Source organism: Microtus ochrogaster, linkage group LG4, assembly GCF_000317375.1.
Source record: "Microtus ochrogaster isolate Prairie Vole_2 linkage group LG4, MicOch1.0, whole genome shotgun sequence".
Classification (NCBI taxonomy): domain Eukaryota; kingdom Metazoa; phylum Chordata; class Mammalia; order Rodentia; family Cricetidae; genus Microtus; species Microtus ochrogaster.
The window spans coordinates 30,985,593-30,998,737 of record NC_022030.1 but is presented as its reverse complement, the minus strand read 5'-3'; the positions used below and the strand labels follow the sequence as shown (position 1 = coordinate 30,998,737).

Sequence of the window (13,145 nt, the reverse complement as noted above, 5' to 3'; positions counted from 1 at the left end):
CGTTAGACTGATGGGTTTAAAAATAATTTCCCTAGTATAAAAATTATATACTCAACCAAGTAATCACTGATAAGAATAAAAGACCTTTTTCTCTTCCCACCAACAAGTGAGGAGTAAACAAGTACCATTTTAAGCTTTCCCCTAGCTTGCATGTGTAATTTGGATCTGAAAGCCACTGATTATGTGGTCTGATTCCTAGATGGCATTTGGCAGGCAAAAACAGTTGGCTGATATTCATGGTCATTGAAAGAAAGGACACCTGCGTACAGCGTTACCCTGACCCATTATAACCTGGCAGCTTCCAGGACTATGCCCCACTCCATCTGCCTAAGCCCAGGGAAGGCCAGCTTCTGTGAATGCAGCTTCTAATAGAAGTTTAGTTTTTTAAAATAATATTTTTGAAGAAGGCAAGGGCCGAATTATAATACCATCTCCTTAGAGCTGTAGCCATTAATCAGAAGCATCCTCATCCCAGAACAGAATTAGCAGGGACGGTAGAATAACTGTTGCCAAGCCCATGTGGCCAGCTACGAGGTATCAATGCTGCAAGCAAACCATAACCTCGCTTTCAGTGGCCAAAACAGGCATCTAGTTCAGCCAGTTAGTTAAGATCAAAGGGTTATGCACTTGGCTCATGAAAAAAAAAAAAAAATCTTGATGCCAATACCCTACTAAGGCTAGATGCAGACAAAGAAATCTTGGATTCTCAGATGGCATTTGAACAGTCTGTTTCCCATGTGTTAACTTCCTCTGTCCAGGCTTTTCAATCCTGTGGGCCTCTGTCTGCATCCCTTACATATACTAAATAAATCAACCCCTTCTAATGACTGTTCAGCTCACCACTTCACGGTGCCTGGAGGGTCACAGTCTTTCTGGAAGTTACTTTCTTCATGTTTCATTGTCTTCCATAGCCATTCTCAGTGCTTTCAAGTCACATCCAGAAGATTGTATGTTGACATGGTGTTATAGGACTGGAGAGATAGCTCGATTGGTAGAGACCTTTTTATAAGGAACCAGAATCTACATAAAAACTGCACAGAGTCACATCAGTAACCCCAGTGCTGGGACCAAGATGGGGCAGAGAGACAGAGACATGAGGATATTTGAGACTATCTAGCCAGTCAGGATAGCCAATTGGTTCCACATCCAATGAGAGGTCTTATCTTAAAAATTAAAATGGATAGTGATCAAAATAGTCGCCTGATATCACTCTCTGGACGACACGTATATATGCACACATCATGAACAGCCACGTACAAAAATGCTCATAACACTGTATTTTCTTTTAATATATTTTAACTATTCAAACTATAGAAATCCACTGTTATTTCTCAAAGAGGTTTGTTTTATGCATATTCTGAAACATTAATATTTATCATCTGAAAACTTGCTTTTCATTTGATGTTATTTGTGCTGCTTAATAAAGCATACCTTATAATAAGTACAATTTTATGTAAATTTTACTTATAGATCTTAATATGATTGGCTAACTTCTGCTTAAGCTTTGTCACAAGGAGGTCTCTGCCTTTCCTAATAGGTTATTTTCCTTTAACAATTCATTTTGGTCTCTGTTATAATGGAACAAAAACACTGTTGTTACTTTATAGAAGTATATTGCGAAGTTCCTCTCATTTCTGCTTGGAGAACTATAACTAAGACAGTTATTCTTATTTCATAGGTTTTATTTACCACATGGCTTGAGCATAGATAAAGATGGAAATTACTGGGTCACAGATGTGGCTCTTCATCAGGTGAGCTTTCTTCTTGGCAATATTCAAAGAGATGCTAAAATGGGTTAGTTTTCAAAAGTCTCTGGATTTTACTGAAATCATTTCTATGACTCAAAAATTTATAACAAAAAGGGGGAACAGTCATATCTTAGTAAGCTCTGTGTGCTTTTATAGAGACCAGAGACTCAGTGGCTTATAAGCAACAAACAAATACATTTCTCCCAACTCTAAATTCTGGGCATCTATGATCATGGTACCAGCATGACAGGGTTCTGGTGAGGGTCCTTTCCTGGATTTGACAGCTATCTCCTCAATGTCTTTTTTTTATGAAGAAGGAAAGAGAGAAAGCTCTTGTGTCTCCCCTCACAAAGACACCAACCTTCCTCATGAGGTTTCACTGTGACAAACAGTTCCTTCCTGCTTCCATGACGTTAGAAGTTAGGATTCTGGTATATGAACTTAGAAGACACCATGTTCAGCCTGTATCAATCCTCACCTCAACATTTTTCTTTTTGTACTCTACTAGGAAAAGTCAATATGTTATCAGGCCTCTCTCCTCCCTTCTGTGCTAATAGCCAGATATGGAGCCTCCCTGTAATGTCTAGAGCCCTTCGAACTTCCTCTTCAATTCCTACATTGCCCATTATTCTTTTTATCCTTAGGTCTTATTTCTTTTCTTTATTTTTAATTTTGCTTATGTTTTACTATTTTTTGTTGAAATAGGAGCAACGGGGCTGTGTCCCCGGCACCCCGGCCACCTGGCTAGCTTATGCCCCAAAATAACAACACACAAATTGTATTCATTTAAACACTGCTTGGCCCATTTCTATCTAGCCTCTTCTAGGCTAATTCTCACATATTAATTTAGCCCATTTCTAATCATCTGTGTAGCACCACTAGGTGGGCTTACTGGGAAGATTCTAGCCTACGTCCATCCTGGGTCGGAGCTGAATCGCATCTGCCTCAGAGAGGGGAGCATGGCGTCTCTCTGAGCTCACTTCCTCTTCCTCCCACCATTCTGTTCTGTTTACTCCTCCCACCTATGTTTTAACCTATCAGGGCCAAGCAGTTTCTTTATTGCTTAACCAATGAAATCAACAGATTGATATATGACACTCCCACATCACTTACCCTTTTTCTGTTCAAACAAAAAAAGGAAGGCTTTAACTTTAACATAGCAAAATATAACAAAACAGTTTTTAAGCAAGAATTACAGTTACAATATTTATATCTATTGTCTTTTATCATAACAATGGAAAACTATAACTATAACTATCTATTCTGCACCTCCATTAAAGACTCCAGAAGAATACAATATTACTTAAGCAAACAAAAAGTAAGCAATTTTCAAAACTCTAGAAATGACAGAGACATCTCGCTGCCTGTACAGTCACCCAAAGTTCCTCTGTACCGTTGGGGCATCAATCTTCAGCCTTCAGGCCCATAGTATCCAGCAGACATTAGTTTTCTATAAATTAAAGCAATGTCTCTATTAAGTATGTAAAACAAACTTTCGTCCTTTTCAAAACATACTGCATTTCAGTCATGGAATTGTCTTAACACCTCAACCCCATATAAGCGTATTAAATGCAATGATGGTGGTACAGAGTTAGGAAATACAGGACAGAGACAAACAGAGCTCCAAAGACTCACCAGTGAGTCATTACCGTGTTCTCTGCAAGAGCTGCAGAAATCGGTGAATCCCTATGCCTCATATGCTATCTGCTCATTGTAGTATGAGCTAAGGAAGACAAAAAAGGAAGTGGAGATGAATGTAATGTTTAAATACTGGTCCCTCCTTCCCAAAAGCAATGTGCCTTACCCTCTCTGAGGAGTGGATGGGGATGGGGTGGAGGGAAGGTGGAGGGGATGTGAGGAGGGAAGGGAGTGGGAACTGGGATTGGTATATAAAATGAAAATAGTTTCACTTAAAAAAATAAAAGAAAAAGAAAATTCCTCAAAATAAATGAATAAATAATGCTGGTTCCTATTTGCTATTTATTAAGTTGCTGACTTTGGGGAAATAACTTAATTTCCATAAGTCTAATTGTGACATGAAGAATTAGACCAGATGATTTCTATGGTCCCATCTTGTTTTAAAAGCATCTTCTTTTGAATAAATCTCTGTCTGCCATTTATACTTTAATTGCCTGTGTGTGTGTGTGTGTGTGTGTGTGTGTGTGTGTGTGTGTGTGTTTGAACAATAATCAGGAAAAGGAGATTAAGCTTTCTTTCTTGTTTTAAAAAAGGTATTCAAACTGGACCCACATAGCAAAGAAGGCCCTCTCTTAATTCTGGGAAGGAGCATGCAGCCGGGTAGTGACCAGAATCATTTCTGCCAGCCCACTGATGTGGCTGTGGATCCCAGCACAGGAGCCATCTTCGTGGCAGATGGTTACTGCAACAGTCGGATTGTGCAGTTTTCGCCAAGCGGAAAGTTCATCACCCAGTGGGGAGAAGGTACCCACCACCAATCTTGGTCTCTAATCAGAATTCTGAGTCCATAAAACCAAAAACCAGACATGGGTTTGGTTTTCCCCATATAAAATCTGTAGTAAATGGTTTGTTTTCATGAATTTGAAAACTTACACAGCTGTGGCATCAGACTTTGAAAGACTCCATAATCCGTGTATCTGCGACTTTCTTTTGTTCTGTAGAATCTTCTGGGAGCACTCCCAAGCCAGGCCAGCTCAGTGTTCCTCACAGTCTGGCCCTTGTGCCTCATTTGGACCAGTTGTGTGTAGCAGACAGGGAAAATGGCCGGATCCAATGTTTCAGAACTGACACCAAAGAATTTGTGCGAGAGATAAAACATGCATCGTTTGGAAGAAATGTATTCGCAATTTCATATATACCAGGTATTTTGATATTGTGTGCTTTGTTATGTTTATTTGTATTCTGCCCTTAATAGTTTTTAACTTGATGTGCTTTTTAAATAACCTTGTTCTTATTAGTAAGTTCAAGATACTTTGTATATCAGATCTGAAACATCATAAAACTATTACTTCATTGTAAATCGCTTCGGTTCAAATGTCCTATTCCTTTTCCAGAAAAAAATGAAGACTCTATAAGAAGTTAACAGCTGTTTGTATTGGGTTTAAAATGTCCCCAAACACTGGGTTTAAAATATTCCCAAATGATGATTCCTTTTTACTTATGATCATCTGACCTAGCTATCAAATGATTAATATTGCCTTTGATAGAATTGTGTTCCAACTATTTCTGTTTCTTGTTTCTTAAAAAAAAAAAAAAATGCTGGCTGTCTTAGTTAGGGTTTTATTGCTGTGAAAAGGCACCATGACCATGGAAACTCTTACAAAAGAAAACATTTAATTGGTGTTGGCTTGCAGTTCAGAGGTTTAGTTCATTGTTGTTGTGGCAGAAATCATGGTGGCATGCAGGCAGACATGGTGCTGGAGAGGTAGTTGAGCATCCCACACTGAGGTCCACAAGCAACAGGAAGAGCAGAGTGACACTAAACCTAGCTTGAGCATTAAAACCTCAAAGCCCACCCGCAGAGACAGACTTCCTCCAACAAAGCCACACCTACCAAAAAGCCACACCTCCTAATTTTGCCACTCCTCACGAGCCTAAAGGGGCCATTTTCAATCAAACCATCACAGTGGCCAATTTATTTAAAACAGATTAAAATGTAAAGTAATAGAGGTTTGTGTCTTAGTGCCAGGAGAGGTCAGGCAGTGTTGGCACACACCTTTAATCCCGGCATTTGGGAAGCAGAGGCAGTCAGATCTCAGTGGGTTCAAGGCCTCCCTCATCTACAAAGTCAGGTCTAGGACAGCCAGAGATGTTACACAGGGAAACCCTGTCTCAGAAAACCAAAAATAGATAGAGGATAGATAGATAGATAGATAGATAGATAGATAGATAGATAGATAGATAGATAGATAGATAGATAGATGCCAGAAGAAACAACCAATAAAAATATTGATTTAGCATTTTTATATAAATTGTAATGGTTTTAATAGTTTTCACAAGGCAGTGATGGCGGATGCCTTTAATCCCAGAACTCAAGAGGCAGAGACAGGTGGATCTTTGTGAGTTCAAGGTCAGCCTGGTCTGCAGAACAATTTACAAGAAAAACAACTAGAGCTGTTACACAGAGAAACCCTGTCTCAAAAAGCCAAAAATAAAATTTGAAAAAGAAATCCAAATTTATAAAATAAGATGTGTATAAAATTATATTATAAAATAAGTTATATTTCTTTGAATGTGTATTAACCAACTTAATATTTTAAGTAAAAGCTTACACAAATCTTCAAATACATTATGAAATATATTTAACTTTGTGATAACTTACATTGACTATACTCCCCACTTTAGTACCTACACATTTTAGGTCACCAAGGCATAGAATGAAAAGGTTTAAGTGACTAGATGGGAAACAAGTGTGTGTTTCCTGAGAAATAATAATAAAATAAAAAAACTCATTGACGTCAACAAGAGAGATATTCTGTAGTTGGCTTTACTTCATATTCAAAGAATTAGTTTGCCAAGATCATTCAGTTAGTAAGGAAGTTGATTAAGTAGATATAATAGTTTTAAAATCTAGAAAAAGATAAAAATTAAAGTTCAAAACAGGGAAGTTCAAAACACTAAGCAGGAGATAGTGTCTTTACAGCTCTGTAGTAATAATTGGTGCTCAGACTGTATTATGTTATAGGATATATTCTAAAGCTCTCTATGATCCTTTTAAGACAGATGAAAATATGGTGAACATAGGCTCAGCATTATATGGCTTTGCAGTGCTGGGGCTCGGACAAAAAACATACTAAGCAAGCCCTCTACCACTGAGCTATCCTCTGAGCCTCTTCTTAGGGGAACTCTTTAATGCATTCTTTAAAAATGAAGTACTCAAACCTCTGGATGATTTAAGTCATCACTATTTCTATTATTTCACTTTCATCCAAAGAAATATCATTTTATTACAAAATATGTTCATAAGAAGGTGCTTCAATTTTTTTCCCCCATGGTAGTATGCCTTTAACAGTCTAAAATCCAGATCTCCTGTTAGCAAGCTGGAGTTTTCTCAAATCAGATTATTTCCTCCGGGGACTGCAATTCCCCTCGTCCCTTCTTTACATTCTCCTCTTATCCTTGCTGCAGCAAGGCAGCTACTACTTAGTTTTCCCACCTAATCAGATGTTCCAAAATGGCTGACTCTGACAAGCTGACCTTTTCCCCATCCCTACTGAGGATGTCTTTCTAACCCTAAATGCCAGTAGGCAGGTTTGTCAGTAATTATGCATCCTGCCTGCTCATGGATGGCTTCCTAAGTAGAACAGGCCCTCCAGTTTCTGATGTGCTTGCTACAATACGGTCGGTCATCTAACCTGTTTGACCCACATCTGGTAACTCACAGGATAATCTTTGCTAAGCACTTTTCATTGCCGTTGATATAGGGACCATGTTGATGGCGACTATTTTGTTTGTGTACTGTTTGTTGCTTCTGTTTCAAAGCCAATCTTTGTCCATATTTTAAAGAAAGACCACATCTCTTGTCACAGGTTTGCTCTTTGCGGTTAATGGGAAGCCCTACTTTGGAGACCATGAACCCGTACAGGGCTTTGTAATGAACTTTTCCAGTGGGGAAGTTATAGATGTCTTCAAGCCAGTACGCAAGGTACTTAATACAAATACAAATGCCTAGATTTGAATATTTATAACAAAATTAAAACATAAATATCGATGTATAACTCTTATTTTTAACCATAGAAGACATGATAGCTTTCTTAGCTGAGTTGGCAGATGGCTTTTGTTAGGTTGATTTAAAATAAATGTCCATGTCTTTCCCTAGACCGTCAGTATTTTCAGATGAACATTACCCGGTGCAGTTCTATCTTTACGGTAGAGTCTTCAATTGACTATAGTCAATACAGATACATTGATTGATAGATGATAGACAGATAGACTCTTTTCCTAGTTTCATTCAACGGTGAAGAAACCACATTGTAAATGTATTCCTATAGTTCTCTTTAGAATCAGCAGGCGGCTTGGTTTTTTGTTGGAGGTAGTGTTAAGATTTTAATAAACAACAAGAATTGAAAATAGTACTTTATGGAGTCTGTTCAAATTCTAAAGACTTGGCTAGGTGAGGAGTAAAGGCTCCACAGTAAGTTGCCACTATGTATTTTAACATTTTTACACACTCAGTGACTACAGCTGAGCCTTACATAGGCTTTTGTCTGCCACTGTATTGTATATGCAGAGTAATTGCCAGAGTGATCATAATACTCACGCACACTGCAAGCACAGGCCAGAGTTCCGTCAGATGTAGGAAGATCAGCCTACTTAAATGCTTCGGCAAGGGTTATTTTTCAAACTGTAGAAAGGTTTATTGTGTTTACTTAAATCAAAAGGCAGCTATCACAAGCCACTCAACAAAGTATGTCTTAGTATCGTAATTCTTAAACTGTCTCTTAGGATAACAAGTTTGTTAGGTGAGGAAATAAAAGGACTTTAAAATATCTCAGTGTTTTAGAAATCTCTCATAAGATGAGCAGTCTGGATTCTATCAAAGTTCACTGTAGTGTTTATACTGGGTCTTAAGGATCTAATCATGTATAAGACAGACAGTCTCTTCCTCAGTGTGCCTTTGTTAGAGAAAGCTACAGCATCTGAAACAAAACAAAGTAAACATGAACTAAAGAATTCCATCGCAGAGTCTCTTCATTTGGGTCTCTGTTTATAGTTTGTATGTACGCATTTTCTTAGAAGACATTTTATCTGAAAAGCAATGTGCAATCACATTTAAATCATTGCATCTGTTAGAAGGAAAGCCACTACATGTAAAGCACATATTTTACCTGAACACTGTTTTGAATTCTCATTGATTGTCTGATCTTGAGAGCTAATCTCCTTTGAGCTAATTTCCTCATATTTATTGATTAAAGAGAGAAAAATATTACCATTCTTTCAGGCTTACCATTTGTCTTATCAGAGTGTTTCTCTCTGTCTGGTCCCTTTTAATGATAGTGTTCTGTGTCAACTAGGTTATTAACTTTTAATTGAAATGCACATCAGGACATCAAAACTAAGCACTAAGGGGCTGGAGAGATGGCTCAGAGGTTAAGAGCACTGACTACTCTTCCGGAGGTCCTGAGTTCAATTCCCAGCAACCACATGGTGGCTCACAACCATCTGTAATGGAGTCTGGTGCCCTCTTCTGGCCTGCAGGCATGGAGGCTGAATACTGTGTACATAATAAATAAATCTTTTTTTAAAAAAAAAACAACTCAGCACTAAGCAAGAGACCACCACTCATAAGACTATGAATAAGTCTGAATTAGAATTTCAGAGAGCCTTGTTCCTAAACATCAGCAAGTCACCAGACTTGTGGTGAGGCGTGAGTCGCAATGTGTGGGTCAATACAGGGGACCTGAAAAGAGTCTCATGCTGAGATAGAATTTGATCTTCCTTCCCCAAAACAAATTATGATATCACCCCTCCACGTGGGAAAGTGTTCTGTGTTGATTCAGTAAAGTGGAACCAGTTTATGGATCCCTCAGATCATTTACTTACTACGATTATCATTATAAAGACTCAAAGTCCGGGTAAAAGGAATAACACGGTATAATGATTCGCTATTGCCTTCAGAGGCTGAGTTTTACCAGGTCTTTTCCTCTGCATGTATCTGCTGCTTCTTCTCTCACATAGTATGAGTCTCCCTTTTCTGACTATAATCTTTAGGGGTGCACTGGTGGTGCGTGCCTTTAATCCCAGCACTCGAGAGGCAGAGACAGGCAGATCTCTGTGAGTTCAAGGCCAGCCTGGTCTACAAGAGCTAGTTCCAGGACAGCCAGGGCTGTTACACAGAGAAACCCTGTCTTAAAATATATATATATATTTGATCACTCTTTATATTAGCATAAGGGAAATAAAACATTAAGTCTAATAAAGAAGGTTTCATTCTTCTGCATATGGACACACAGATGACCCAGTATCATTTGCTGAAGATACTGTCTTTACTCCTATGCTTTTGGCATCCTAGTTAAAAACGAGGGGGCTGTGGCTGTGCGAATTTAAGTCAGGATCCTCCAGTCTGTAGTCTTTCTTTGCAGTGAAAGACACTGGATGCAGAAACACATGAGTGCTCAGAGGGCCAAGATTGAGTAAAGGTTTAAGTGATCAAAATAATATGATATCACCACTGCTGCAGATAAGGGAACAGAAAAAACCAGGAGACAGATTAAGAGCCTAGGAGGCGCATTTGCTAGTTGTGATATGTCTGTTCCAGTAATGACTCCAGTGTCGGCACAGAGCCTGCTCGCAGATGGGCCTGTCCTCAGTATTGCAGAGCTCTCTCAGAGGACCAAAGTTCAGCATCCACACTGGTTGCTCACAGCACCTGTAAATATAGCGCCAAGGACCAAATGTCCTTTCTTGACCTCCTTGGGCACTGTGCTTATGCATTTACCTACACCCAGACACAAACATATAAACACAATTTAAAATAATAAAAACTTGCCAGGCAGTGGTGATGTAAGCCTTTAATCCCAGGATTCAGGAGGCAGAGGCAGGTGGGTCTCTGTGAGTTTAAAGCCAGCCTGGTCTATAAGAGCTAGTTCCAGGACAGCTAGGATTGTTACACAGAGAAATCTAGTCTCAAAATAATAAAATTTACCATAATAATAATGATACTAATAATAATAACAACAACAACTTAATCTTAAAAGAGAGTGGACCTGTTAACAGCCAACCATGGAGGGAGGAGCTTTAATGACACTGTTGGTCCCCCACTGCTGACCTAGTGGCTACGGATAAATTATGGGAAGTGGGGAGTTCCTGCTGTCAGTCATGTCCCTGCTGGTGAGGCTCCAATGGGAGTTCTGAGCCATAGTTACACAGATGGCCCTAGAGAAAATGATTGGGTCTCAAAACAAAAAAGAGATACATATGGTAAATATGGAAAGGGAACTTATGGGGAGGAGAGAGGGCTGAAAGGGGTGGGAGGGGTATGAGCAAACTTGGGGACGAGAGTAATCTGAATGTGTAATATTCATGTATAAAAATGTCAGAGGAGAAGCTTGATCATCAATTTTTTAATGATAGAAGATGTTTGAAAGCAAAAGTAAGCATAACTAAGTTATTGAAAATAAAACAACCCTGAAAAAATAATCAGCTTATGAATTTCCAACGTTTGAAGGAGTTGCAAGCCAGTGGGTTCTCAGTGCCTGAATTATTCCTCGCAGAGTAGGGGCACAATGACTGTCTTTGACAAGGGTGGCTCTCTTCCGTTTGAGTCGCACACCTTGTCTCGTGTTTCTGCCATTCCGTGACGTGTTGAAGTAAAGCCTCACCATGATAACCCGTGTCTTTACATCTGGCAGCGCTTTGATATGCCTCATGATATCGTCGCTTCTGAAGATGGAAATGTGTACATTGGAGACGCGCACACGAACACCGTGTGGAAGTTCACCCTGACTGAAAGTATGTTGTTATGCTTTTTTGCTTGTTTGTTTTTACAGTATTTTTAATCCACAATTACCATCTGGTTTATTGTTTAAAGTCATGGGAAACAAAAACATTTGCCTTTATTTTTTTTTTAATGCCAGGAATAGGAAATCAGGACGTAGGGAGTTTGGGATTGGGGTTCAATGTTAGCATTTATCGAGCATCCTTGGTTCTCTGTTCCCTGTAGTACAAAGGACAGGGGAAATGAAGGATGAGTGAGGGAGAAGAGGAAGGGAGAGGGTCCTTATTTGGTTTCTATTTCAGGAATTAAAATAATTTCTTAAATGTGAAGAGAGAGGGTTTTTTTTTTCTTGGCAGACGTCGCCTTGTTTCCAGAGACACTCCACAGGAAATGTTTGATGTGTGAAGTAATGTCTGTTACATTAAAAAGCCCCGTTAATTCCAGCTTGTTACAGAAGAGAGAGACAGCATTGGCAAAGGAGAGGTTGACTTGTTGCCACAAGACATCACCCCATCTGGCACTCAGCTCTTTCTAGCGCTGATCGTGAAGGGACACCAGCATCCTTGTCTGACACATTATCTGAAGCAGAGTTTCTTTCTGTTTTTCATTTTGGCTTCAGCTTTATCCCCTCTTCCACCTCCTTCCCCCTCCCCCTAATACTGAGTTGCTGTATTTTTATTTAACTGGAAACATAAAAGAACAGATTTACTCTTAAGAATCTGGTCAGTAAGTGGATGAGTTGTTAGGTTTTGGAGTAGGGGTTGAGGAATGAGATTTGAGGGGATAGTGAGATGGATTGCTTAATGTTGGGTTTATTGAGAGGACTGAAGGGGACATTGAGTTCAGTTAGTGGAAAGTAACGAGTTTGTTAGAAAACTTATTAGTGCCATGGATAGACAGATAGGCAAGAACATGGCAGGGAAACTGGGGAAATTTCAGGCCCCAGCACGAGAAACAGACTGATGGTCTGGTCTCTGAAGTTATGAAGCAGAGGCCTTGTGGCAGAAGTGGGGTCTACCTGCTCTTCTAACTGTCTAAAGATGGTTGAGGTTTCCCAAGAGCCCCTCAGCCAGAATCTCGAATCCCAGGCAAGAGGGACAGAAAAAGGAAGGGAGAAGGATATGTGGCCAATATCCCTTTTAATGTTAACTCGCTTGGCAGATGAGAACTGGCCCCAGGAATTCTGATAGGCAGGGTCCCACAGTGTCTCTGTCTGCAGATACCATGGCCTGAGTTGGGACTGGATTACTAGTGTTATAGTCTTCATTGATGTTAGTATTATCTCATTTCAATTTGTATATCATTAAAAGTGTACTAGCCTAGTCCCTGGTTTCAGACTGTAAAACAAAATTTCCCTTAACTGAAGTTCACTGAATGCTTACTTGGCCCAAAACTTCAATATCCAGAGATACTTTTTAAATTTGTTGGGGTCTAAGCAACAGCAGAGAGTGGTAACAAATGGTAACAAGGAATTGGGGGTGATAACTTTTGAGGTATCAAAAGCTGCTGCAGTTAGCAATATTAGGAAAAGAATTAATAAAAAACATGAAAACTTGATGAGTAAAATGATGTCAATTGAAACAGCATAAATTCAAGTTATAACTAGGAAAGAAAACGAATTACTGGAAGAAAAGTAAAATCAAGAGTCTATAAACTTTAACCAGATGCAATGTAGGTTTTACATCTCAATTTAGCCAGTGCTGTATTCAGTAACTTTTGAGTTTTTTTTTTTAAGTTAGCATGCAAAATAATGAGTTTCATTTTGACATTTTTATACATATATGTTATTTTATCTTGGTCATAGTCACATACCCCCATTACTCTCTCTGGCTCTCCTATCCTTTCTTGTTTTCATTTCTTTGGATAGCTGCTCTTCTGCTTGTATGCCGTTCATGTATGCATGTATATGTGTGTCTGTCTGTCTGACTAGTTATATATAAATTCAGCATAGAAGACCAGGCAATATTTTGTCTTTCTCCCTC

The 13,145-nt window shown here is 39.1% G+C and overlaps 1 protein-coding gene across 9 annotated transcripts in view; it reads left to right on the top strand.

Moving 5' to 3' along the window:
* Positions 1 to 13,145, top strand: part of Pam (peptidylglycine alpha-amidating monooxygenase) — a 294,614-nt gene that overhangs the window by 267,017 nt on the left and 14,452 nt on the right. For all 9 annotated transcript variants that reach the window (XM_026786116.1, XM_026786114.1, XM_026786115.1 and 6 more), the window contains 5 exons: positions 1,679 to 1,751; positions 3,980 to 4,190; positions 4,388 to 4,588; positions 7,256 to 7,371; positions 11,078 to 11,177. In XM_026786116.1, coding sequence (XP_026641917.1) covers positions 1,679 to 1,751; positions 3,980 to 4,190; positions 4,388 to 4,588; positions 7,256 to 7,371; positions 11,078 to 11,177 — 701 coding nt within the window. The remainder of the gene's footprint in view (positions 1 to 1,678; positions 1,752 to 3,979; positions 4,191 to 4,387; positions 4,589 to 7,255; positions 7,372 to 11,077; positions 11,178 to 13,145) is intronic.